Source organism: Octopus sinensis, linkage group LG20 (genome assembly GCF_006345805.1).
Source record: "Octopus sinensis linkage group LG20, ASM634580v1, whole genome shotgun sequence".
Classification (NCBI taxonomy): domain Eukaryota; kingdom Metazoa; phylum Mollusca; class Cephalopoda; order Octopoda; family Octopodidae; genus Octopus; species Octopus sinensis.
The window spans coordinates 25910575-25935104 of NC_043016.1; the positions used below are offsets into that span (position 1 = coordinate 25910575).

The following is a 24530-nucleotide window of genomic DNA, read 5'->3' on the forward strand; positions in this document are numbered from 1 at the left end:
TGTTACCTGCAGAAATCAAAATTCTCTGAACTTTTCTATTCCATTCATACAGTGGCTGTTATATTTTTGGTACATTCACCTCTTCAGCTAATTACAACACCTAGATAACGACAACTAGCAGCTACTTCTAGTGAACCTTCCAGGCATTTGAAGGAGTTTATTTCATATGTATTCTTACAACTAAACACTCCTGCACACCAGCTACATAAAAAGACTAGCTTCTCTATCAGCCTGCCTGTGATCTGATCCTGATTACACTTCTTGTGAATCCATAGCTTATAATGAGTACATCATATGGAATACCTAGCTAATTCTTTTCTGTTTGGGCTTTACTGAGATGACAGAGGCTTTTCAGTTCTAGGTTTCACTTACAATTTTGGATTTTCCACTTTGACAGATTCAACTAGCCCACAAGAAATTCCCACAGATAGCTAGCCCGAAACTCCTTTTTCATAACCTGGAGGGCAATAATAAACAAGAGACAGTTTAGAATAGTCTTGATGTGTACTGATTTGGTTCATTGTCCCTGTTCATTTACCACTCAGTAAAATAGTTGGTGAATGAATGGAAGACAACACAGGGAGAGCAGACTCTTTAACCTTGCTGAAAGCAAGACAACTTGTATAGTACTGATGTAATGATAAAATGCAGTCTGTTTATTTGTAAAATATTTGCTGATAGGAAGGGTAAGCAGCCTTAGAGTTTATGCCAAAAGTAGAGTATGTGAGTAAGTGGGGGTCCTCCAGCTCACCAAGTAAGTCAGAAACTCCAATGCTCAAACTTTCTTTGAAGTGTCTGTTGGGTTTAGCACTGCCAAACCTTTCAAAGATACTTTTATGATTTGTTTAATTTCTTATGAAACTTAATTTATGAAAGAGGAAGAAAAAGATTAACAATGTAGCTGTGTGATAAGAAGCTTGTTTCCTAGTCACATCGTTTTGGGTTCAGTCCCACTGTGTAGCGCATTAGACAAGTGTCTTCTACTTTACCTTCAAGCTGACCAAGGCCTTGTGAGTGGATTTGGTAGACAGAAACTGAAAAGAAACCCATCATATGTGTGTGTCTTTGTGTATGCGTTTGTCCCCACCACTACTTGACAACTCAGGACATCCAGACCAAGTGACTTTATTTCTCTCTTGCAGACATCCTTGAAACAAAGATGAGGTTGCTGTCTTGCTCTTGAGTTGGTGGCCAATTCCCCATACAGGTGGTATTTTGGGATCTTCTCATCCACTGCATGACATACATGACCGAGCCAGTGCAGATAGCACTGCTGGAACAGGGTGAGTATACTGGGTATCTTGGCGCAGCTGAGGACATCAGTATTGGTGATGTGGTTGGTCTATTTGATATCCAAGATGCATCTCTAATTATGAAGGAAAAAACGTTGAGAAGCTGCTCCTGTCTAGAGTACAGGCTCTGCATCTCACTGCCATAAAGTATTGTATTAAGGATGCACACCTTATAGACAGCAATATTGGTGTTTGCATCCAGTTTTCTATTTCCCCAGACTCTCTTTGTGAGCCTGGTAAATGTGGAGGATGCTTGTCAAATTCACCTGTTGATTTCAGTGTCCAGGGAGAGGTCATCAGCAATGGTAGAGTTAAGATAGGTGAATTCATGGACTACCTCCAGGTTGATGGTGATGATGGTGGTAGTGTGCTTGGTATCTTGGCCCAGTATTTTGGTCTTCTTCAGACTGAATTCCTGACAGGCCTTTGAGAGTTTGTCCACAAGGTGCTGCATTTGCTCCTCAGAGTGCACTGTCATGCTACATCATCTATGAACAGCATTTCTCTGACAAATACCTGGCGCACCCTGGTTACAACTATGTGTAGCTATCTGTTTCTTTATTGCCCAAAACAAAGACAGACAAAGGGATTAAGTCGATTACATCGACCCCAGTGCGAAACTGGCACTTTATTTATCGACCCCGAAAGGATGAAAGGCAAAGTCGACCTCGGCAGAATTTGAACTCAGAACGTAACGACAGACAAAATACCACTAAGCATTTCGCCCGGCGTGCTAACATGTCTGCCAGCTCGCCACCTATGTGTAGCTATCTACCAGTTACAACTGTGTGTAGATATCCAACTGTTGTTTGATACAGGCAACATTTTGCAGAATACATGAGGGCATCAAAAAAGCCATTGACCTAACCCAGAGCAAGATAGCTCCACTCAAATCCAGAACAGGGGAAGTCATCAAGAACAAAAGAGAGCAGCTGGAGATATGGGTGGAACATTATTCTGAACTCTATACCAAGGAAAACACTCCCTCCATCAAATCGATGTTGTCTGAACAGGTGCGCTGTGTGCCATGCATCAGGTATCAAAGTAATCACAGAGCAATGTGAAATGATGTGTTTAGCTCAAAAACACACACACCACCCAATCTAGAAACTGAACTCACAATTGCTAGATCATGAGTGCAACACTGTAACCACTAGGCCATGTGCCCTAAATTATTATATAGCCATCTATATATCATAGTTAATGTATATACACTGTTCATAGGCCAATTACTGCAGTTTTCTTCAAAGATAAAATCTCTTATAGATGTGCTCTGTTTAAAAACACAATGTGCATTGGAAGGGAAATAATATGTGTGTGTGTGTGTGTATTTGGAAGGAGACAATAAGAAATTTTATCTTCAAAGAAAACTGCAGTAACTGGCCTATGAACATTGTATATACATTAACTATGATATATAGATAGCCTTATAATAATTTTAATGTAGGACTTTTATGAAACATGGAATGTATTTGAATTTGAAGGGCTCCCTGAAAGTAAAAACTGCTTCAATACAAACAAATTACATATAAAAAAAGAAGCTCCAGGAAGAATTTTCTACCTTCTCTCATTGTATATGAATCTGTTTATGAGACATTGGTAAACCAATAAAGTTAAGCAACAAAATCATGACTTTTTGTATTATTTATAGTTATAATTATTTAGTCCGAGAGCAATTAAATACATGAACTGAGAGAGTAACTGAATAAAAAAAAAAAACGTTTTACAAAAGTGTACAGGTTCGTCAATTTATATTCTGAGTACAATCTGTGCCCTGGTCAGTTTTGCTTTTTCACAATTGTAGTTGCTGTTATTGTTGTTTAGTTCCAGGTAAACTCCAACTGTGCAAACCTATGATCAAAAGCAAGCCAGCCATATAACCAGCCCATATTTGTAGGGGCATATAGGACTAGATAATCTAGTGCTTTTCCTTGTTTAAAAAAAGGTCATGTATGATTTAAGGCAGATTTGGCAGTTATTTTTTTAACAGGTCAGCAGAATTAAATGTACCATTCCCGTATAAGATCTTGTTTCTATGAGAAATTAGTATTTACTCCAGTTAAGTGAGTCTGAGACTGCATCCATTGCAGTCCTTCTCTGACAAATGATGTTCAATTTGAAACATAAAATCCTATTTCATATTCTAAAACTTGTAGCTAATGGAAGAAAACACACTTCATTTGCAAAGGGTTTGAAAAATGAAATTAATCATCCATTTTAACCCTTCAGTGTTCAGATTATTCTGTCAAATATAACATATTCACATTTTGAATTTATTCTGGATAATCTTGTAGCCTTGAGATTTCAATGATGTGATTGTTTATGCTCAAAATGTCATTGTAGGGTAGGTGTGAGATGCCAGATGTGGCCAATTTGAACATAAAGCGAGTAGAATATTTTGGCCGGATACGGCCAGATTAAATGCTAAAGGGTTAAGATTTACTTTTGTTCTCAATTTTTAGTAGACAAAAGTACTTTGAGAATTAAGTATTTGTTAATTATATAATTGTATAATCAATTTTAATTTAGTCTTCATGCCTATCCTCACCTACTGTCATAAATGTTAGGTAATGACTGAAAGAGTGCAGTCTAAATACAGGTGGCCAAAATGGGGTTCCTCTGATGGATTATTGAGTAATATTATTCAACAGGGTGCGTAGCTTAGGGATCAGGGAGTCCCTACAAGTCAATCAGCTACTTCTCTGCATTGAGAAGTCACAACCCTGGTACTACAGATATGTGATCAGGATGTCGCAGGAAAGAATTGCAAGATGGATTCTTCAAGTCAAACCAACTGACTGAAGACCTAAGGATAGACCAAAAATAAAATGGTTAGATAATATCCATAGTCTCAGTTTGTTATACTTGGGAATCCAGATGGAAAGTGTAATGATCGTTATATCAGATAGGACCTTCTGGCCCTACGGAGGAGGTACTTGAGGGCTGTACCGACATGACCCTCCCAAGAATAGACAGAAAAAATGGATGGATGGAAAATTATTGGTATTTTCTCATAAAACTTAGAGACTTTTTGAAAGATTTTATGAGAAATAGGATTGTAACCAAGTGATTAGAGACTCTAAGCAATGTCAAAAAATTTACTAAATCTTAGTCTTGTTAAGTGAAAAGCATTTGGTTAAGTGATTTCATTGTCGGGCTCACAAATGTTAGGTCCTGGCTTCAATTTTTGGACTGGGAAGTATGTCTTTGAGCAAGGGTCTTCATTTTACATTGGTTTCAGTCCATTCAATTGAAAGTGAGTAGTTGCTGCAGCAGCAGCCAGGAAGTAGGTTAAACTTGCAGTGGACTAACATTCCATTCAGTTTGTGGAAGAGGAAGGGTCCTATACTCTTGGTAGCTTCTTAAATGCCATGAAAATCAGAGTAATAATGGGTGTATAGGCTCAAGAGAGACATAAAAAAAAGATTTCACAAAATGAATGAAATTTAGCGATTATCTCCCCTTGGCATGTGGTTACCTCAGTCATAAGATATCACTGATATGCATTTATTTCATCTTGGTGTGTGATTATATTGGCATGTAGGATTATCTCACCTTCACATGTGACTATCTCAGCCATGTACTGTTTTCTGCCATATGGATATCTCACAGTTGGAGGTGGTGATTAACTCACTTTTGTATGTGGTTATCTCACTAGGTGAGATAATCCCCAAACACTGGAATAAACTGATCCCTGAGTTAAAGTGGAACTGGTACGCAAAGATTCAGCTAAAAGGAGGAATAAATCAATCACCATTAAGAAAAAAAAAAGGGGGAGATTTGTCACGGAATAATTATAAAAATATTGAGAATATAAATCAAAGATTAGATAAATTTCTTTAGCCAGTCAAAGACATGCTCATAGACAATCATCATTATGGCAGCACCTGAAAAAGACAGAAGTAAAAAGCAGTTAACAGAAATATTTTCAATTTATTTATTTTTTTTTTTTAAATTTAAATATCACTATTATTATCATATTTAATTTTTATTATCGTTTAGTGAGAGAGCAGCACATACGATCAAATTTCTCCTCATCATTGTCATTATCATTATCATTATTATTATTATTAAGGCAGCAAGCTTGCAGAATCGTGAGTATGCTGGATGAAATGCTTAGCAGTATTTTACCCATCACTATGTTCTGAGTCCAAATTCCACCAAGGTCAACTTTGCCTTTCATCCTTTCAGAGTCGATAAATTAAGTACCAGTGAAACACTGAGGTCCATGTAATCAACTAATCCCCAAAATTTCAGGCCTTGTGCCTTTAGTAGAAAGGATTATTATTATTATTATTATTATTATTATTATTATTATTATTATGAATGTGCAAAATTGTTAAGGAGTTGGAGAAAAGGCCTTATCGTATTTCTTTTGGTTCTTTTATATTTCAAGTTTAAGCTCTGTCAAGGTCACATTTGAGTTTCATCTTTATGGAGTGGATAAAACGAAATATCAACCCGATACTGGAACTGATATAATCACCTCCAAAATGTGATTGGTACTTTATTTTATCAACCCACAGACAGATGAAAGACAAAGCTGAATCAATAATGAGTTTATTGTATAATCAGGTGCAGAACAATTCACTGAACAAGAGCAAAAGAGGTTGGGAAGTGAACTTCTTAATCACATAGCCATGCCTATCCATCAATCTATTAACCTACTTACCCACTTATTTATTTGTTTATTTATCTGCCTAGATCACCATCTAGTTATCTACCTATTTATCCATCCTTTATCTATCAATCTATTTAAATAACTGTCTGTCTCTCACATATATAGTTAATCTTCTGTCTAATCATCCATCTGTCTATATGTCTGTCTATCTGACTAACTATCCAACCCACTATCTATTCATATACAGTGGGAAAACAAGGTAAGCAAAAAAAGATATTTCAAATACCTGGTCCAAGTCGGAGAACTTTTGGGACTAAGCCTTTATAAAGAGCAAAAAATCTGAAACAAAACAAAAAAAAAATTAAGAAATTAACCAACATTAAAAGTATTAGAATGATAAAAGTGATTTATTACATACACACACACACACACACATATATTTGTGTGTGTGTGCGTGTGTATGTGTGTGTGTACAGTTATGTACTTTAACTACAGCATGCCTGCTAAGCAAACTTCCTAACTACACAGCCACCCTTGCCTTCCAACAACATTAACATCTCTGCCATATACACTGCCTAAATACATTTCAACGTCTGGATTTAAAAGCACACAAGACTCAAAGACATCATGAGAACCATCAAGGAGAACAAATACAGATGGGTAGCCATATCACATGAGTGAAGGACAACAGGTGGACAGTCAGGATGACAGAATGGACACCAAGACAATGGACAAGATCTACATGGCTACAACTGGCCAGAGACAGACAGTGGTAGGAGTCCAGGTAGAGGTTGCTCCTTAGGAGCAATGAAGCCCTGGTCATAAGACAAGATCACAGCATATAAATTAATATTAATCTTACCCTTCTTCTTTATAAATCAAGTGTATAGACTGGAAACATTTCTGATATTTTATTTCACCAGGAACTGGTTGAGGGCCCTGGATACGACTCTTGGCAACATCAAATGGAATGTTAGTACAAGATCCAAGAACACCAGAAATAAAGCCAACAGTAAATTTCTTTAAAAAGTCCAAAACTTTGTCCTATAAAATAAAAATTTTTTAAATGTTGAAATTATATCACCTCACACAACATCACCACCATCCCCATCACTACCACCATCACTACCCCCCCATCCCATCACTACCATATATTTTAAATAACTTGCTTGACAATACTGACGACACTCTAAAGTTGTGGACCATCTGTATCTTTAAATTTTATGTCATACATGAAGACAATGAATTGGTTTGGTTGTCCCTCATTCATACTTTTGCGGTTGATAAATTTAGTACCAGTGGAAACACTGGCATCTATGTAATTGACTAGTTCCCTCCCCACAAATTTCAGACCTTGCTCCTTTAGTAGAAAGGATTATTATTATTATTATCATTATCATTATCATTATTATTATTATTATTATTATTATTATTCATTTTGTTCATCATGTACATGTGTATTCATTACTACTTTATTTATTTTATTCAATTTTAGAAAAATTGAAGTATATCATTGACAATTCCAGAGTGTAATAAACTTATTTTGTGTGTGACTTTTGGCTTACCCTGTACAATAAAATAAATAATATTATCACTTTCAAATATCCCAGTAGATATTCCTTATTTCTTTAATTAGGCTGGAACTTATAACCATGGTGTGTCTTGTTAGATGCCATAAAAACTATCTTCTGTTTCTTTATTATGTCATCATAAAATAATGTAATAACCAACTATATTCTTTTCTACTCTAGGCACAAGGCCCGAAATTTTTGGAGGGGGGGGGTCAGTCAATTAGATCAATCCCAGTATGCAACTGGTACTTAATTTACTGACCCTGAATGGATGAAAGGCAAAGTCAACCTTGGCAGAATTTGAACTCAGAATGTAAAAACAGACACTAAGCATTTCGCCCAGTGTTCTAACACTTCTTATTCCTTTACTGCCCACAAGGGGCTAAACACAGAGGGGACAAACAAGGACAGACAAAGGGATTAAGTTGATTACATCGACCCAGTGCGTAACTGGTACTTAATTTATCAACCCCAAAAGGATGAACAGCAAAGTCAACCTCGGCGGAATTTGAACTCAGAATGTAAAGACAGACGAAATACCACTAAGCATGTCGCCCGGCGTTCTAATGTTTCTGCCAGCTTGTCAGCTTAAAAAAGATCAAATATATTATCACTTTGAAATATCCCAGAAGATATTCCTGTCAAGATGGAACATACAATCATGTTATTTGTAGTTAGATACCATTAACTTCATTGTTCTTTGGGAAGAAATTCATAACTTCATCCTCTAGTTTGTGCACTTTCAGAATTTTAATAAGCTGGTCATGTGGATGGTTTCCAGGAAGATTTCACCCAATATTTTGTAATACAACGTACATACATTTTTGGTAAAAATATAATCTTTTTAAAAATCAATGATTTTAAATTTACCTCAGTTTCAGGAAATGTATTCTTCACATTATGGTAAAGACTGAAATATATCATGTTGAAGATTCCATGTCGGCCTAAAGTTGATGTTAATCCTTTATTCAATCCTTTCCGACCAAATCCATGTTCTTTGAATATTTCTCTGGCAGTAGCAACAGTACTCTTTTGCTGTTTAGGTTTTAAAAAAATGGATAATTATAATTATAATTAGTTAAAAGTTTATAATCATTTAAATAATTGTTTAAATTAATTTAACTGATATAATTAGTATATTTGTATGTTTTCCCAGGTAATTGAGAAACCAGAAAATAAGTCCTTTCATAACACTGTTCAAATGCAAATATGGCAGTAGGGTTGGTAGAGTATTCAGAACCATATTGTAGTGGGTGGTCATTTTATTGCATTTTATTTTTTGTTGTTATTGGCTGTTTTTTTTTTAGGCATAGTGGGGAAAGAATGATAGTTAAATGAATGCTATCATTAGTTAAGAAGGGAGTGTTAGTCATAAGCTCTTCTTGGTTGTGCTGCTTTCAAAAAATCCCATCACTCTTTCACCATCCAATTCCATTATTATGAATTTGAATCGGGAGCTTGAGTCATAGTGAATCTGTCATCAGTTGATTATACAACCATGAATTCCAACCCTGTGAATGCGTCACAGTTACTCTTTTGATAAAGCTTGTTGCTCCTGACCATTGATCTTCTAAGATTCCTCTGCTCAGTATCAATGTTGGCTCAGTTGAGCACTTCTGCTACCTCTTCACAATCCACCATGCTGCAGTCCCATGACTTCACCGTATCCCGGCAAGGTGACTGAATGGTTGCTATGCCCTGCCAAAAAGCAGCCTGTAACTATGCAGGGTACGGCTGTCACTCCATAAAGTATTTTCAAAATGCCTGCATACCCAAATTAAGAAGCTAACGAGAAATGTGGTGATTAAAACTTCAATAGGTCAGTCATGGAATCATTAGAGAGTATCAGACAAAATGCCAGAATAGATGCCTTGTGATATTTGTTTTGGTTCTTTGCACTCTTGAGTCCAAAATATCACCATGGTCTGCTTAGGTGGTACATTTAATCCATCACCTCAATTAACACCCTCATGTAGATTAACTGCTATTGCCAGGTATCTTAGGTACCTTTAGCAGAATCTCATCCATAACAAGCATACAGGCCAGGCATCCAATTTAAGAAATACTTCCCTCCCTCAAACTAATTTCAGAGGCCCTAGTGTCATGAGCACTGCCTTCTCACCTGATGAATGGATTTCTTTTTTAAAAAAGCATAATTGACATCTAATCCATGAGCAAAAGTCTTAGAGAGCCAGTTTTAAGTGTTCCTGGACCATATATGGCTGAAGATTTTACAGAAGCCAAGAGCAGCGGTACTATTTTCACTCAAGATTTTTATAGAGAATACAAGTCTATATTCTCCCTTATACTTCCCTTCTTATACCTTGTGTGTATGTTTTGGCACATTTTTATTACCATCTTTATCCCTCTTCTAGCTACTCCCACCCCTGTATAATACAGGGAAGCCATGTATCTTCTCTACAGCAAGACACTTTTGCCTGTCCCTCTATCATACTCCAGCCTTCAACACTTGATATAAAGCCACCTCCCTCTCTCTCAAACACTCACACAGCCGAAGGGGTTTTTACTTTCTTTTTTTATTTTGTCATGCAAGTAATTTGGTGACCTGACTAGTGCCAAGGTTACAAAAGAAGCCCTCTGTACAATCTGTAAAGTGGTTCTGTTAGGGTTAGAGTATTCAGCTACAGAGACCATGCCAAAGCTAACATTGGGGAATGACACAGCTCTGCAGATCGTTGGATTATGTCAAACCATCCAACCCATGCCAGGCATTAAGTGATGATGATAATGATGATGACTCACATGCCAGAGATGTAAACAGAACCTTCCCCATTTTAATTCTTTTTTTTATGGAATCTCACGTCTTAGGCTATGGAGATTCCGATTCTGAAAAGTAATTTTTCAAAAGCCGCGACTTCAAAATTTCAATCCCCCACCCACCCACCCACCCACCCATTTCTCCTTTTTTCACTTTACCTGAAATTGTTTATTTTATTTTTATTTTTATTATTTATTATTATTTTTTTGCGAAACATGTACAAGAATACAGAGATTATGATTCTGAAAGAAAATTGTTTCTAAAATTTCAATTTTTTCAAAAAGAAAAAAATTACCCCCACCCCACCCCCTCCTGATTCTACGGCCTTAGCCTTCAAGCAGGCTATTCACATGCTAGAAATAACAGCCAAATCTCACAAAACTGCGATAACATTCATATCCTGTGTACGCGATGAATTAAAAATGAATACGAAGGGTAACAAAGCAGGGGAGATAATTTAAACAAATTAAAGTATACTAGAGATCACTGAGCAGGGGGAATAATTCAAATCAATAACCACAATAATGGAAACTACTAAGCAAGGGAGATAATTCAAAGGAGAATGATTCAAGGGGAATGATTCAAATAATTTAGATGTTAAATTTTTTAAATCGTTTTCCCTTTGGGAATACTCTATTTCAAAATAAACCAAAAGACTACAGGGACCAGGTGACTGCTAAATTTTCCACAAGAAATACACCGTTTTGAATTTTTATATTGCTGAACATCTTTTTTTAATTGGCAAAAAGTTACAAAAGTGACCCGAGGGCCACAGAACTCATGTTTTCATCGCGTTAATTCTACCAAATCTATATCTCTTGATGAAGAGCGTGCCAAATTCAATGGAGTAAAGCTTTAAATGTTAATTATTGTAAAACTGCTGTTAGCTCGTTCCATCGATTCATTAGGCTTTAATATTGTAAAAAGTTTGTAAATAGTAGTTGTTGCCGTCGTCGTCGTCTTCTTCTTCTTCCTCCTCCTCCTCCTCCTCCAATCAGGACTCACGCCATTAGCCACAAAGAATAATCTCTAATTCGAGCCTACTCTAAGCTACTAAAAATGCGTGTAGCAACTTGAAGATCCACCCACCACACGCGATGATAGACTGGCGGTTGCACAGGCGCAAAAGCTATGTTGTTATCCTGATTCCGTAAATGGTGGCTTTTAACAGGTGGAGAGCTGAACCATCCTGGGGTACAGAGGATTTGCAATCTAGACTAGGGTCTGAAAGTTTACCACACCATAGTGGGTTACACATTGGTTCCTCTGCTTTGTGACAGAAGTAGGAAAAAAGAGAGAAAGTTGTGGTGAAAGAGTACAGCGGGGTTCACCACCACCACCCCACCAGAGCCTCGTGGATCATAGGTGTTTTTGCTCAATAAACACTCACAATGCCCGGTCTGGGAATCGAAACCACATTCTTACGACCGCGAGTCAGCTGCCCTAACCACTGGGCCATTGCACCTCCACATTGTTGTGGTGGTGCTAGTGGTAGTGGTAATGATGTTGGTGATAGTGGTGGTGGTTGATGTAATGTGAAAGGAAGAGCTATCGTTATAGAGCAACACATAATGACAGTCAGTTTACACCAATGTCAAAGTAACCTGAGTCAAAGCAATTGCTACCAGATAAATCAGGTTCTCCAGCTGAGCAGTAACACCCCCTAGTAATGGAGGTGGTGGTGGTAAGCTTACTAGGTGGTAAATGTCATGATGATGCTATGGGGGACAGGAGGGTCACAGAGTGTTTAGAACGGTTAAGATTTTATTGTCTAAAATATATAATGTAGGCGCAGGCATGGCAGTGCAGTAAGAAGCTTCCTTCCCAACCATGTGTGGCATCTTCAGCAAGTGTCTTCTACTATAGCCTCAGGCCAACCAGAGCCTTGTAAGTGGATTTGGTAGAAACTGAAAGAAGCCTGTCATATGTATATATATATATATATATATATATATATATATACAGTCAGTTGATAAGCTCCACTGCCTCAAATGTTCTTAAAATTTAAATCCACATCTTTATCTATATATCTACCTTCTCTATAATGTTACCACTTGATATGAAAATTATGTATTAATGGAAAACCTCTATTAATGGTTGATGAGTGCTCAGCATTTTAAAACTGTTGTAATACTTACAACATTTAATAAAATGATGTAGTGCGAAACGATCGTACCAAATTACCGGAGTTATTCTTGTTGCTTATTTTGATTATAGTCACCCCATGGATTTATATGGATAACACCATACAGAATTCTGGTGCATCTAAATTAAGTACCATATTCATTTGAATCTAAATTTTGCTGAACTTGTATATAGATATATACTCTTACTCTTTTACTCTTTTACTTGTTTCAGTCATCTGACTGCGGCCATGCTGGAGCACCGCCTTTAGTCGAGCAACTCGACCCCGGGACTTATTCTTTGTAAGCGCAGTACTTATTCTATCGGTCTCTTTTGCCGAACCGCTAAGTGACGGGGACGTAAACACACCAGCTTCGGTTGTCAAGCAATGCTAGGGGGAGACACACATATATATATACATATATACAACAGGCTTCTTTCAGTTTCCGTCTACCAAATCCACTCACAAGGCATTGGTCGGCCCGAGGCTATAGCAGAAGACACTTGCCCAAGATGCCACACAGTGGGACTGAACCTGGAACCATGTGGTTGGTTAGCAAGCTACTTACCACACAGCCACTCCTGCGCCTATATATATATATATATATATATATATATATATATATATATATATATATCAGTAAATCATAAATCCAAAAGAGAAGCACACTCTAAGTTATAGAGTTATGGAGTAGTAGAGTAATTAGATAAAGATAGTCATGGTCAGTCTATGGGGTTATCCTGGGTTTCACGTCCATAAAGCACTCAACCGTACAGCATCTCTCAGACCCTAATGGCTGGTAGCCTATATATATATATATATTATATATATATAGTAAGTATAATCAGCCGAAATTGTGAAGATAATCTGGTACTTGACTGAGGAAAGAAAACTTTGAATGACCCGTCCTTGTTTTCTTTGTATCATCTATCTGGATGGTTTGTTGTCCTATTTTTGTATCATCAAAGTGTCTGGATGTTTTGCGTTCTTGTCCCATTTTGTATTTTATATATATATATATTTAATGGGGTTTGGCTGTGTCGTAAGAAGCTTGCTTGCCAACTGCATGGTTCTGGGTGCAGTCTTCTACTACAGCCTTGTGAGTGTGTGTGTGTGCGTGCGCGTGTGCGTGTGTGTGTGTACAAGCATATACACTTCACAGTCATGAAAGGTAACAGATTATGGTCTATGACTTCTGAAAATCCTGAGGGACCAGAAAAAAAATTCAGTGTGGTTGACACTATTGCTGTGTATCCCCAGGTCAACTTTGATCAAAAGCACTCCAGTCACGATCATCTGATCTTTTAGTAAATCAGGAACATCACTGTCAACGTGTTCTGTTTAATTAAAGCAGTTGGTTGTGATTCAACCAAGGAGACTTGGCTGCCATTCCTAACAAATCAAGTAACTACAACCATTGAAGTCAAGTAGTTGGTGTTCATTTTGAATGGATGATCAATGCAGTTGTTGCTGTTCTTTTGAAATTGACTCCAATATATAACTGGTAGTTACAGCATTAACTCCAGCTGGATTAATAACAAAGGCTTTGCAAACAGAACACAGAGAGACAAAACTAACTATTGTTAGCTATTCAGCATGGCACCTTACTGTTTCTATTATTTGCTGATGTACACATAAGTAAATAAATTATTCACCTTCCTCCACATGGAAGATATGCTCTAACACATCTTCACTGCCATCATCCTTCCCTTTCAACTGGAGTAACCATACATCTCCTGTACTTGTTCCTGTTTTTCTCTTTCATATGTTAACATCTCATCACTTGGCACAAAGCCACCTCCCTCAATACTGCACCACCACACCGTGAAGAGGGTTTGTCTTGCAAGTTACTTGGTGATCTCACTAGTGCTGGTGCCATGTAAAAAGCACCCAGTATACTTTGTAAAGTGGTTGGCATTAGGAACCCCTATCTTGCCCAGGATATTAATCGTCTGGAAATCATTCAGTGACGTGCAACCAAGAGAATACTCTCCATCAGGCATTTGCCATATTCTGAACGCCTTACTTCCCTGGGCATAGATACACTGAAACTCCGACGTCTGGCAGCTGACTTGGCAGACATCCATAAAATTATTAACCATCTTACAAACAATAACTCTGAGCACCTTTTCAAACTCCACCTGTCTAACACCTGTGGACATGTCTACAAAGTAAAAAACAGCACAGTTCCCATGACTTTCGGAAACATTTTTTCATGCTAAGAGTTGCTGAAGCATGGAACAAACTGCCGGCATCAGTTATTAGTTGTCGGGGCACTGCATCCTTCAAAACTTCCATGCTTCTTGAGATTTGCCAACACTATTCCTGATTTTCTCCCATCCATACACACATAAGCATGTATCTGACTCGTACACTGTTCACTTTCCAGACATTTGTACATTTCTGCATATGCTTTATATGCACTTTTGACAAGTTGTGGTGCATCTGAGCACTGTATACAATAATTTCATTATTATTATTATTATTTTAAGAGCTGACACTGGAGCTTGATGCAGTCCTCTAATTCATGCAGCTCCAGTTGAACAGCTCAACCCATGCCAGTATGGAAAATGGGTGTTGATGATAATGATGATGATGATGATAATGATGATTACAACAATGATGATAACGATGGTGATGATTATCATATATACACTTACTTACCCCCTTTATGTTGTCCCTTTCAGCCTGTAATTTAACTTTGACCACTTCAAAGGGATTGATGATAACAGCTTCAGTGAGACCTGAAAATAGTCCTGCTAGAGTCAAAACCTAGAAAAATAGAGAAAGATAGCAAGGAAGAATTAGGAATATAACAATGATGTCATAAGAAAACAAACTGCTGTGGGCAATTAAACTAAATTTATTTAAAATTACAGGGGAAAAACAATTATTCTGAAAGTAATATTAGGACGTATATTCATTTATATTTTCACCTGTTTCATTGACTTCATGGATTTCAGACAATGAGGAAGTCTCTATGAGGTGGTGGAGAGGAGCACCTGACCTGGTGAAAATAGTACCAAATTTTTAAACTGTGTCCTACTGTCTTATAAAAGGATATATTTGTCTATATTGTTCAGACTAAAACATCATCATATTATGCTTTGCTTAATATTGAGTGGCTTTAACAAGAGCCCTTGCAATCACTCACAAAGACAGCATCTTGTCTCTCTTTTACTTTTTTACTAGTTACAGTCATTGTTGAGCAAATCAACCCCAGGACTTATTCTTTGTAAGCCTAGTACTTATTCTATCTGTCTCTTTTGCCAAACTGCTAAGTTACGGGGACGTAAACACACCACCATCAGTTGTCAAGCGATGTTGGGGGACAAACGCAGACACACAAACATACACACACACACACATATATATACATATATACGAAGGACTTCTTTCAGTGTCCGTCTACCAAGTCCACTCACAAGGCTTTGGTTGGCCTGAGGCTATAGTAGAAGGCACTTGCCCAAGGTGCCACGCAGTGAGACTGAACCCAGAAGAATGTGGTTAGTAAGCAAGCTACTTACCACACAGTGAGGTACCAAAAATTCCCATACTAGCTCTGTAGCATACCAACAGATGGCAGCACACGGTTGTGTGCACAGTAAGAGCTAGCAGTGACCTTCATGAGGCAGTGTGCCGAGTGACATCATGGTGTTTACTTTGCAAGTTGTGAAATTTGTGTTTTTGTGATCATGTATATGCAGTAGTCTGCAATTTTGTCATAAACAGAAATAAAGAGCCAATGTGAAATTTTGTGTTAAACTTGGGAAGTCTGCTACAGAGAGATTGAGTATGATTTGGCAAGCTTACAGCGATGAGGTAATGGATTGTATGCAAGATTTGCGTGGCATGGACACTTCAAAAGCAGAAGAACATCTCTGGAAGACAATGAGCAATCTGGAAGATCTGTCACGAGCATCACACCTGGGAATGTGGTGAAAGTTCATCTGCTTGTGCATGAGGATTGTTGGAGGACAATCAACAACATTGCTGATATTGGTTTGTCATATGGGTCCATATGGATTCTTCACAATGACAATGCACCAAGTCAACAAGCTCTCCTCACTTGTGCATTTCTCCCCCATAACAACATGGTGTCACTTCCGCACTCGTCCTATTCACCAGATTTAGCTCCTACGAACTTCCATCTCTTCCCCAAGATGAAAATGCAACTCAAAGGTCACTGTTTTAACACCATTGTTGAAATCAAGAGAAAATCACAGAAGGTCCTCAACTCACTTGCAAAAAACAACTCTCAGGCCAGATTCCAAAAGTGGCAGGAATGCTGGGACCAGTCTATTGCTGTGCAAGGTGACTATTTTGAAGATGATGTTAAAACTTAGGTAAATAAACTATCTTCCATAATTAGTCATGGAACTTTTTGATACCACCTTGTACACCTGAGAAACTGGGAAATTGACCCTGTACACCTTACAAAGTGTTGTGGAGTAATCTTATCATGCTTGCATAGGTCAAACAGAGTTTGCTGAGGCAGATTTTCTGAACCTGGATGCCTTCCTTGTCACTAACCCTCACCTGTTTCAAGTAAGGTAGTATTCCTATCACCAGATATGTTTTCACAGAAACTGGGAATGAAGAACACTGCTCATATGACTGATGCTCATTTGCAACTATTACATAAAATCAAGGCAAGGAGACAGTAACACACATACACACACACTTGTACACGCACACACACACACTCATACATACACTTTCAGTTTCCATCTACCAAATTCAATCATAAGACACTTGCCCAAGGTGCCATGCAGTGGGATTGAACCCAAGACCATGTAGTTGGGAAGCAAACTCCTCTAACACACAGCTACACCTTCTTGATAATTGGTATTGGTTTATTTACATCCCTAGAGCTTAGAGGTCCAGCAAAAAAAAAAAAAGAGGCCAATGAAAAGCTAACAGACTTAAAACAAGTAGAACAACAAAATAAGAATGAAATAAAATTTAAAACATTTTTATAAACATCTATTTTTTCTATATTTTACTTGTCTCTGTGGCTCCAGCTAGGTACACATCCTTTCAGGCTCTTTTGCCAAACCACCAGGTTACAGGGACATAAACACCACCAACACCAGTTTTCAAGTGATGGTGGAAGACACACACACACACACACACACACATATGCCATGAAGAATCCAATTCTTCACACTCTACAGATCCAGTTACTTTTGCCAAATGTTCTTTCTCAAATGCTTCAAAATGTCATTGATAGTCCTCTGATGATCCTCATGCCTAAGCTGATGAATTTTCTCCACATTTCCAAAGGGTGATGCTCATGGCAGGCCTTTCAGATTGTTCATCATCCTCAAGGGACATTCTTTTGTTTTTGAAGCACCCATGCCACTCAAAACATTGCATATGACCCTTTGCCTTGCCATTGTAAGCTTGCCAAAGCATGCTCAATGTTCTGTAGCAGACTTCTCATGTTTAACACAAAATTTCTAACACATACACATATAAGAGACTTCTTTCAGTTCCCATTTGCCAAATCCACTCACAAGGCTTTGGTCAGAACCAAGGCTATAGTAGAAGACACTTGCCTAAGGTACATAAGGGAAGTGAACCTGGAACCATGTGTCTGGGAAGCAAACATCCCACCACATATCCACAGCTGCACCCAAGATATTATTATAAACATTACTAATTAAAACCACCTCTGTTTTATTTGACTGATACTCTCTCTTTTACTCTTTTACTTGTTTCAGTCATTTGACTGCGGCCATGCTGGAGCACCACCTTTTAATCGAGCAACTCGACCCCGGGACTTATTCTTTTGTAAGCCCAGTACTTATTCTATTGGTCTCTTTTGCCGAACTGCTAAGTAACGGGGACATAAACACACCAGCATCAGTTGTCAAGCAATGCTAGGGGACAAACACAGACACACAAACACACACACGCATATATATATATATATATATACATATATACGATGGGCTGCTTTCAGTTTCCGTTTACCAAATCCACTCAGAAAGCTTTGGTCGGCCCGAGGCTATAGCAGAAGACACTTACCCAAGGTGCCACGCAGTGGGACTGAACCCAGAACCATGTGGTTGGTAAACAAGCTACTTACTACACAGCCACTCCTACTTAATTTTCTGTTATCAACTTCATAAAGATTAAAAGCCAAGGGGCCAAAGTCAACCTTGATGAGACTTGGACTCAGGTCTTTAAGGCATATAACTAAATACATCTATTTCTGTTCCTCTACTCATACTCATCTCATTTGGAACAAAGCCATCTCCCTCATTACTACTCCCTCCCTCAGTTGAGTGCTGTCTTACTTTTCAAGTTACTTGGTAACTTCACTGCTGTTGGAACCACATGAAAAGCACCTGGCTTATTCTGTAAAATGGTTGGTATCAGGAAGTGCATCCAGCCATAGATACCACACCAAAGCAGACAGTAGAGCTTTGTGCAGTCTTCCCGCTTGCCAGCTCCTGTTACACCATTCAACCCATGCCAGCATGGAAAGTAGACATTATATGATGATGATGGTGGTGGTCGTGGTAGTGAGTGTATGATGATGATGATGACGATGATGATAGTGTTTAACAAAGAATTTTGTCCAATGCTCTACAAGCTTTGATATCCATTAACTAAAACAGCCATTCCTGACATGAAGAATACTAAATCTCAGAACTTACTATCGGTTGAGGAATGTGTTCCCCATACGCAAACAAATTCTTGTATCTTTCAAATGCAAAAAATTTGGTTGCTCTCTTGGGTGTTTCTGCAAGTAATGGAGGAAGAATTCCTTTATAAAATCCTAACATTCTGAAATCAAAATAAAATTACATCAAAAATACAAATATAGTTATCGTATTTATTTTATAAATATATATGTAGTTCTTTCACCACCATTACTATTACTTCTTCAACAAGTGAGGAGGAGGGGGAGAGGAGGACTAATAGAAATTAATCAAGTATTTAACATTTTCTCTTTCTTTAGTTTGTTTTGTATTTTTATTGGAATCACATGCATATCTATGTGTATAGGTACATATGTACATACATACACAAATATGTACACGTGTGTGTATATAAGCATATATACAACGTGCATGCATGGCTGCATGGTAAAGAAGGTGCCACACAGTGGGACTAAAACCAGTTATGTGGTTTTAGTCCCACATCATGGTATTTTGGGTAAGTGTTTTTTCTACTATAGCCGTAGGTCGACTGGAGCCTTGTGAGTAGATTTGGTAGATGGAAACTAAAAGATGCCTACCATGCACATATATGTAGGTATATGTGTGCATGTGTGTGTGTCCATGTATTCAAGTGTATGTTTGTGCATGTGTATGTGTACATGTATGCATGTATGTGTGTCTGTGTGTTCCTTTGTGTTCTTTGTGCCTCTTCGTCTTGACATCACGTGATTGTTGTAAACAAGTGACACCCTCATATGAGTGGTGTCGTTTTTTTTTTTGTTTTTTCCAGGCTTTCATTAAAACAATCCAATCATAAGGAAATGCTGCCAGGTGAGGATTGATGACACAAAGAGCATCTGGCCATAGATAAATCTGCCTCATTTCCATCTGACTTAAGCAAGCATCAATGATGCAGTACAGGCATAGCTGTGTGGTTAAGAAGTTCACTGCATACCCAGTGATCAATCCACTATATTGTCCCTTGGACAAGCATCTTCTACTATAGTTCTGAGCTGGCTAATGCCTTTTGGATGGAATTAGGATAGATATAAATTATATGGACGCTGCCACATATGCATGTGCTCGTGCACACACATATACACACATGCACACACACACACACACCATACATGTATGTCTATAATGGTCATCATCATCATCATCATGTTACATTAGTTTTCCATGCTGACGTGGACTGGATTCCATACTGGCATGGATTGGAATGGGTTTACAGTCCCATTATTCTTTACTTGCAGAAACACCAAAGAAAGCAACCAAATTTTTTGCATTTGAAAGATACAAGAATTTGTTTACATATGGGGAATACACTCCTCAACTGAATATTCTGGGTGCATTTCTTTGTGACAGAATTGAATGAGCCTCACTACTCAACACTTTCTCTGATCTTTTGCCAACCATTTTACAGTGTGCACTGGATGCACTTTCTCATGTGGCCAGAGAAGCTAAATAGCTCTTAACAAAACAGGACTAAATGGATCTCACTACCCAATACTTTTTCTGATCATTTGCTGACCACTTTACATTATGTATTGAGAATATTTTCTGAAGCACCATCACTAGGGAGGTAACCTCCACTAGGAAGAGGGGAAGGGGAGGGTGAATGAGGAGATGGGGAGGGGAGGGGAGGAGGACATCGAAAAATACCTTAGGAATGAGAACCCAGGTTCAAAATTTCTCCAAGACACCTGATGAAGGCTGGAGGATAGATCAGCCTAAATGTGTTAACAACAAACAAGATGAGGACAAATATCCATCGAATGTAAATAATGTACATAATTCCTCATCTCTTAAATATAGAACTGTATTACTCAAAAAGAACTCAGCCACTTTGCCTCCATGAGGTCCAACACTTCAAAGGTGTTCTTTACATGCCACCAGCATGGGTGCACTTGACTTGATGGGTCCTCTCAAGCACAACACATTGCCAAAGGTCTTGGTCACCAGTCATTGCCTCTATGAAGGTCATGCTTCACCACCTCATCCAATGTCTTCCTGGGTCTACCTCTATCATAGGCTCCCTCCAAAGTTAGAGACCGGCACTTATTTACACAGCTGTCCTCATCTACATGCATCACATGACCATACCAGTAGTCATCCTCTTGCACACCACATCTGATGCCTCTTATGCCTAACTTTTTTCTCAAGATGCTTACACTCTGTCGAACATGCATACTGATATTGCACATCCAGTGAAGCATACTGGCTTCATTTATTTCAAGCCTACACATGTTCTCAGCTGCCACAGCCCATGTTTCACTGCCATGCAGCATAGCTGTTCGCACACAGGCATCAAACAATCTTTCACTCTGAGAGAGAGGCCCTTTGTTGCCAACAGGGGTAGAAGCTCTCTGAACAATGCCCAGCCTAATCTTATTCCCACAGCTACGCTCTTAGAGTATCCACTTCCACTACTAACTTGGTCACCCTGATAACAGAAACCCTCTGGCAGTTGATGGAATCTATTTTCTGCACATTTTCAGCATCTATTGTACCAGTGCATCTTTCACATACAAAAGCTAGTTTACCTGTTTACCTTCCTCTGATATTGCTGCATCTTTTATGTGCACAAAGCTTACACTGGGTGCATCTTATGAAGTTTCTACCAACACCTTTTCTATATATCAAGCAGGGACATCTACCTGAAGGGATTTGTGATTTGTCTACCTTCCTACTTACTAAGACTTTGGTTTTTTCTAGACCCTTTGATTCTATATGTTGTTTCCATACCTAGAACTTTTTCTCTAGTTCAGATAGTGATTCAGCTATAAGAGCAAGGTCATCAGCATAGAGGAGCTCCCATTAAAGCCAAAAAGGTAAATTTATAAATTTATAATTAAAGCTTGCTGGTCACTTATATTATTATTGTTATTATTTATCAATAATAATAATAGTATCTTTATTTATGTCTAATTATACACTGATATTGTTTGAATTTGGTACTGGTCTTTCAACAATTTTGAGAGGCATATCGAAACAAGCATAAATTTAACCCCTGGCTAACAACAAGACCTACTGATGAGACTTTCAGCTGCAATGGTAAGTTAAATTTTGCTAGTCCCTCAATTTTTGTTAGCCTGTTGTATTTTCAGTAAAATGGTGGCTTATTTGAGTATTTTTTTATTCTTATTTCTAGCAACTCTGGTACTTCATGTACCCTCAATTATAATCAATAATTATATATGTATGTATATATATAGAGAGAGAGAGAAAGAGAGAGAAATATATATATATAAATATATATACAGGGTGCAGTATATATACTGTTGTCTAAATTATGCAGAAATTAAAACAACACTGACATCTCATTTTACCAGATTTATGTATCAAAATTACATAAAAATATCTTGAAATATTAAAGAGTAAATTTCTTCAATGAAATCACCATTGGCTATAACCATGGTCTCCAGACGACTTTGGAATTTCCTGCAACTCCTCTGGGCAGTTTCCTTGTTTAAGTTCGTAAATGCTACTGTAATACTTGACTTCAGTTCATCTTTGGTGTTACAAGGAGTTTTGTTGATCTCTCACTCAACTGCGCCCCACACATAATAAACAAGGGGGTTGCAATCTAGGGAGTTAGATGGTCAGATGTTAGGGGTGATGTGGTTGCAGAAATTGTCTGACAGCCATGGCTGGGTTCTCCTGGATGCATCGGGTATTTTGAGGATACCTCTTTCAAAGGCTCTAACTTGATTTTTTCACCTTACTTTTCAGATAAACAATGGATATCAGGTTGACTCAGCAAATGAAAAGGCACACTGTAACCATTGTCTTAAAAGCACAGTATAGTGATAAAGAGAGAGCTCACTTTCTGAAAGTTGCCCAATCTTTCATTATCAAAGTTTGAAAGGAGCCAGAACCTGCTGATGGGGATCCAACATCAGCAACTAAATGCAAAACGCATGTGCTGAAGCCTAATACCATCAGGACACATTACTTTGTACAAAAAGTCCAAGAAACAATTGATAAAAACACTGGTAAGTCAATCAGAACCATGCAAAGGACCTCAAGGTTTCAGAATGCACCTTCAGAAGAGTTGTGTATGAGGAACTCTGGTACAAATCATATGTGAAACAGTGTGTAAGTGTGGAAACATATGTGTTCTTCTATCGCAGGGGAGGGGCCATTGATAATTATGTGGAAAATGTTCTTGATAGTCGGGGACTAATGGAACCGACTTTTATTGACAGCCCAGAGTGGCCTCCGCACACACACACACCTTGGTTGATTAATTTACAACTAGCTTTATCAACTAGCTATGTATGTATACACATATATACATTTTATGTGTCACTGGCACATGTGGATCATTGGCAATCTTTTTCCTCCATCTTCCTTTTCTCTTGGACTTTCTTCTGTCTCCTGTTTCTGAAGAAGAGCTTTGCTCGAAATGTAAAACCACCTTTCTTTCCTTCCCTGAGCATCTGTTAATACTTTGCATGCACTACGTTCCCGCGTTGTTGATTTTTCTTGTGTTTTCTCTTCGTTTTATTTTATTTTTTTTGTATTAATTATATATATATGTTTATATATATCTATATATACATACAAAATCATCACATTGTCATCATAATCATAAAATATTCATTTTCCATGCTGGTATGGGTTTGATGGTTTGACAGCAGCCTGATATATGTTAGAGGACTGCTGCACCAAGCTCCAATGTGTCAGCTTTGACATGGTTTCTACAGTTGGGTACATTTCCTAACATCAGATACTTACAGAATATACACAGTGCAAGGCGGTGAGCAGGCAGAAACGTTAGCACACCGGGCAAAATGCTTCGCGGTATTTCATCTGTCTTTACGTTCTGAGTTCAAATTCTGCTGCGGTCCACTTTGCCTTTCATCCTTTCGGGGTCGATAAATTAAGTACCAGTTGCATACTGAGGTTGATCTAATCAACTGGGCCCCTCCCCCAAAATTTCAGGACTTGTGTCTATAGTAGAAAAGGAGAACATACAGGGTGCTTTCTTCAAAGCACTGACATTAGTGGCGGTCACCAAGTAACTTGGAAAATAGTTCCCTTCATCTGAGGTAGGAAGTAGTATTGAGGGAAGCAGCTTTATGCCAGGTGATGATATATATATATATATAAAATTTTATAATTATGAGTATAATTATAATTAGGGTTCATCAACAAAAAATTTGCTTCACTACGCATTGAAATTTAGAACTAGCAGTTAAAACTAACTGTTTCACTACCATAAGAAAATTTCAGTATGTGGTAAAGCAAATTTTTGCTAAACCCTAATTATAATTATACTCATAATTATAAAATTTTATGTATAAGTTTACCGAATAATGGTTCTTTAACATACCAAACTACTTGGTAAAATTATTAATTATTAATTAATTTTATCCTTTATTATTATTATTATTATCATATATATATATATATATATATATATATATATATCATCATCATCATCATTTAGTATCCATTTG

At 37.8% G+C, this 24530-nt stretch overlaps 1 protein-coding gene across 3 annotated transcripts in view; it reads right to left on the bottom strand.

Annotated features, from left to right (window-relative positions):
• Positions 1 to 2921: 2921 nt before the first annotated feature.
• LOC115222595 (mitochondrial 2-oxodicarboxylate carrier-like) overlaps positions 2922 to 24530 on the bottom strand; it is a 43682-nt gene continuing 22073 nt past the window's right edge. For all 3 annotated transcript variants that reach the window (XM_036511633.1, XM_029792892.2, XM_036511632.1), the window contains exons 3-8: positions 19057 to 19186; positions 15053 to 15160; positions 8355 to 8519; positions 6776 to 6957; positions 6200 to 6252; positions 2922 to 5179 (exon numbers count right to left, since the gene is read on the bottom strand). In XM_036511633.1, coding sequence (XP_036367526.1) covers positions 5118 to 5179; positions 6200 to 6252; positions 6776 to 6957; positions 8355 to 8519; positions 15053 to 15160; positions 19057 to 19186 — 700 coding nt within the window. In that variant the 3' untranslated portion in view covers positions 2922 to 5117. The remainder of the gene's footprint in view (positions 5180 to 6199; positions 6253 to 6775; positions 6958 to 8354; positions 8520 to 15052; positions 15161 to 19056; positions 19187 to 24530) is intronic.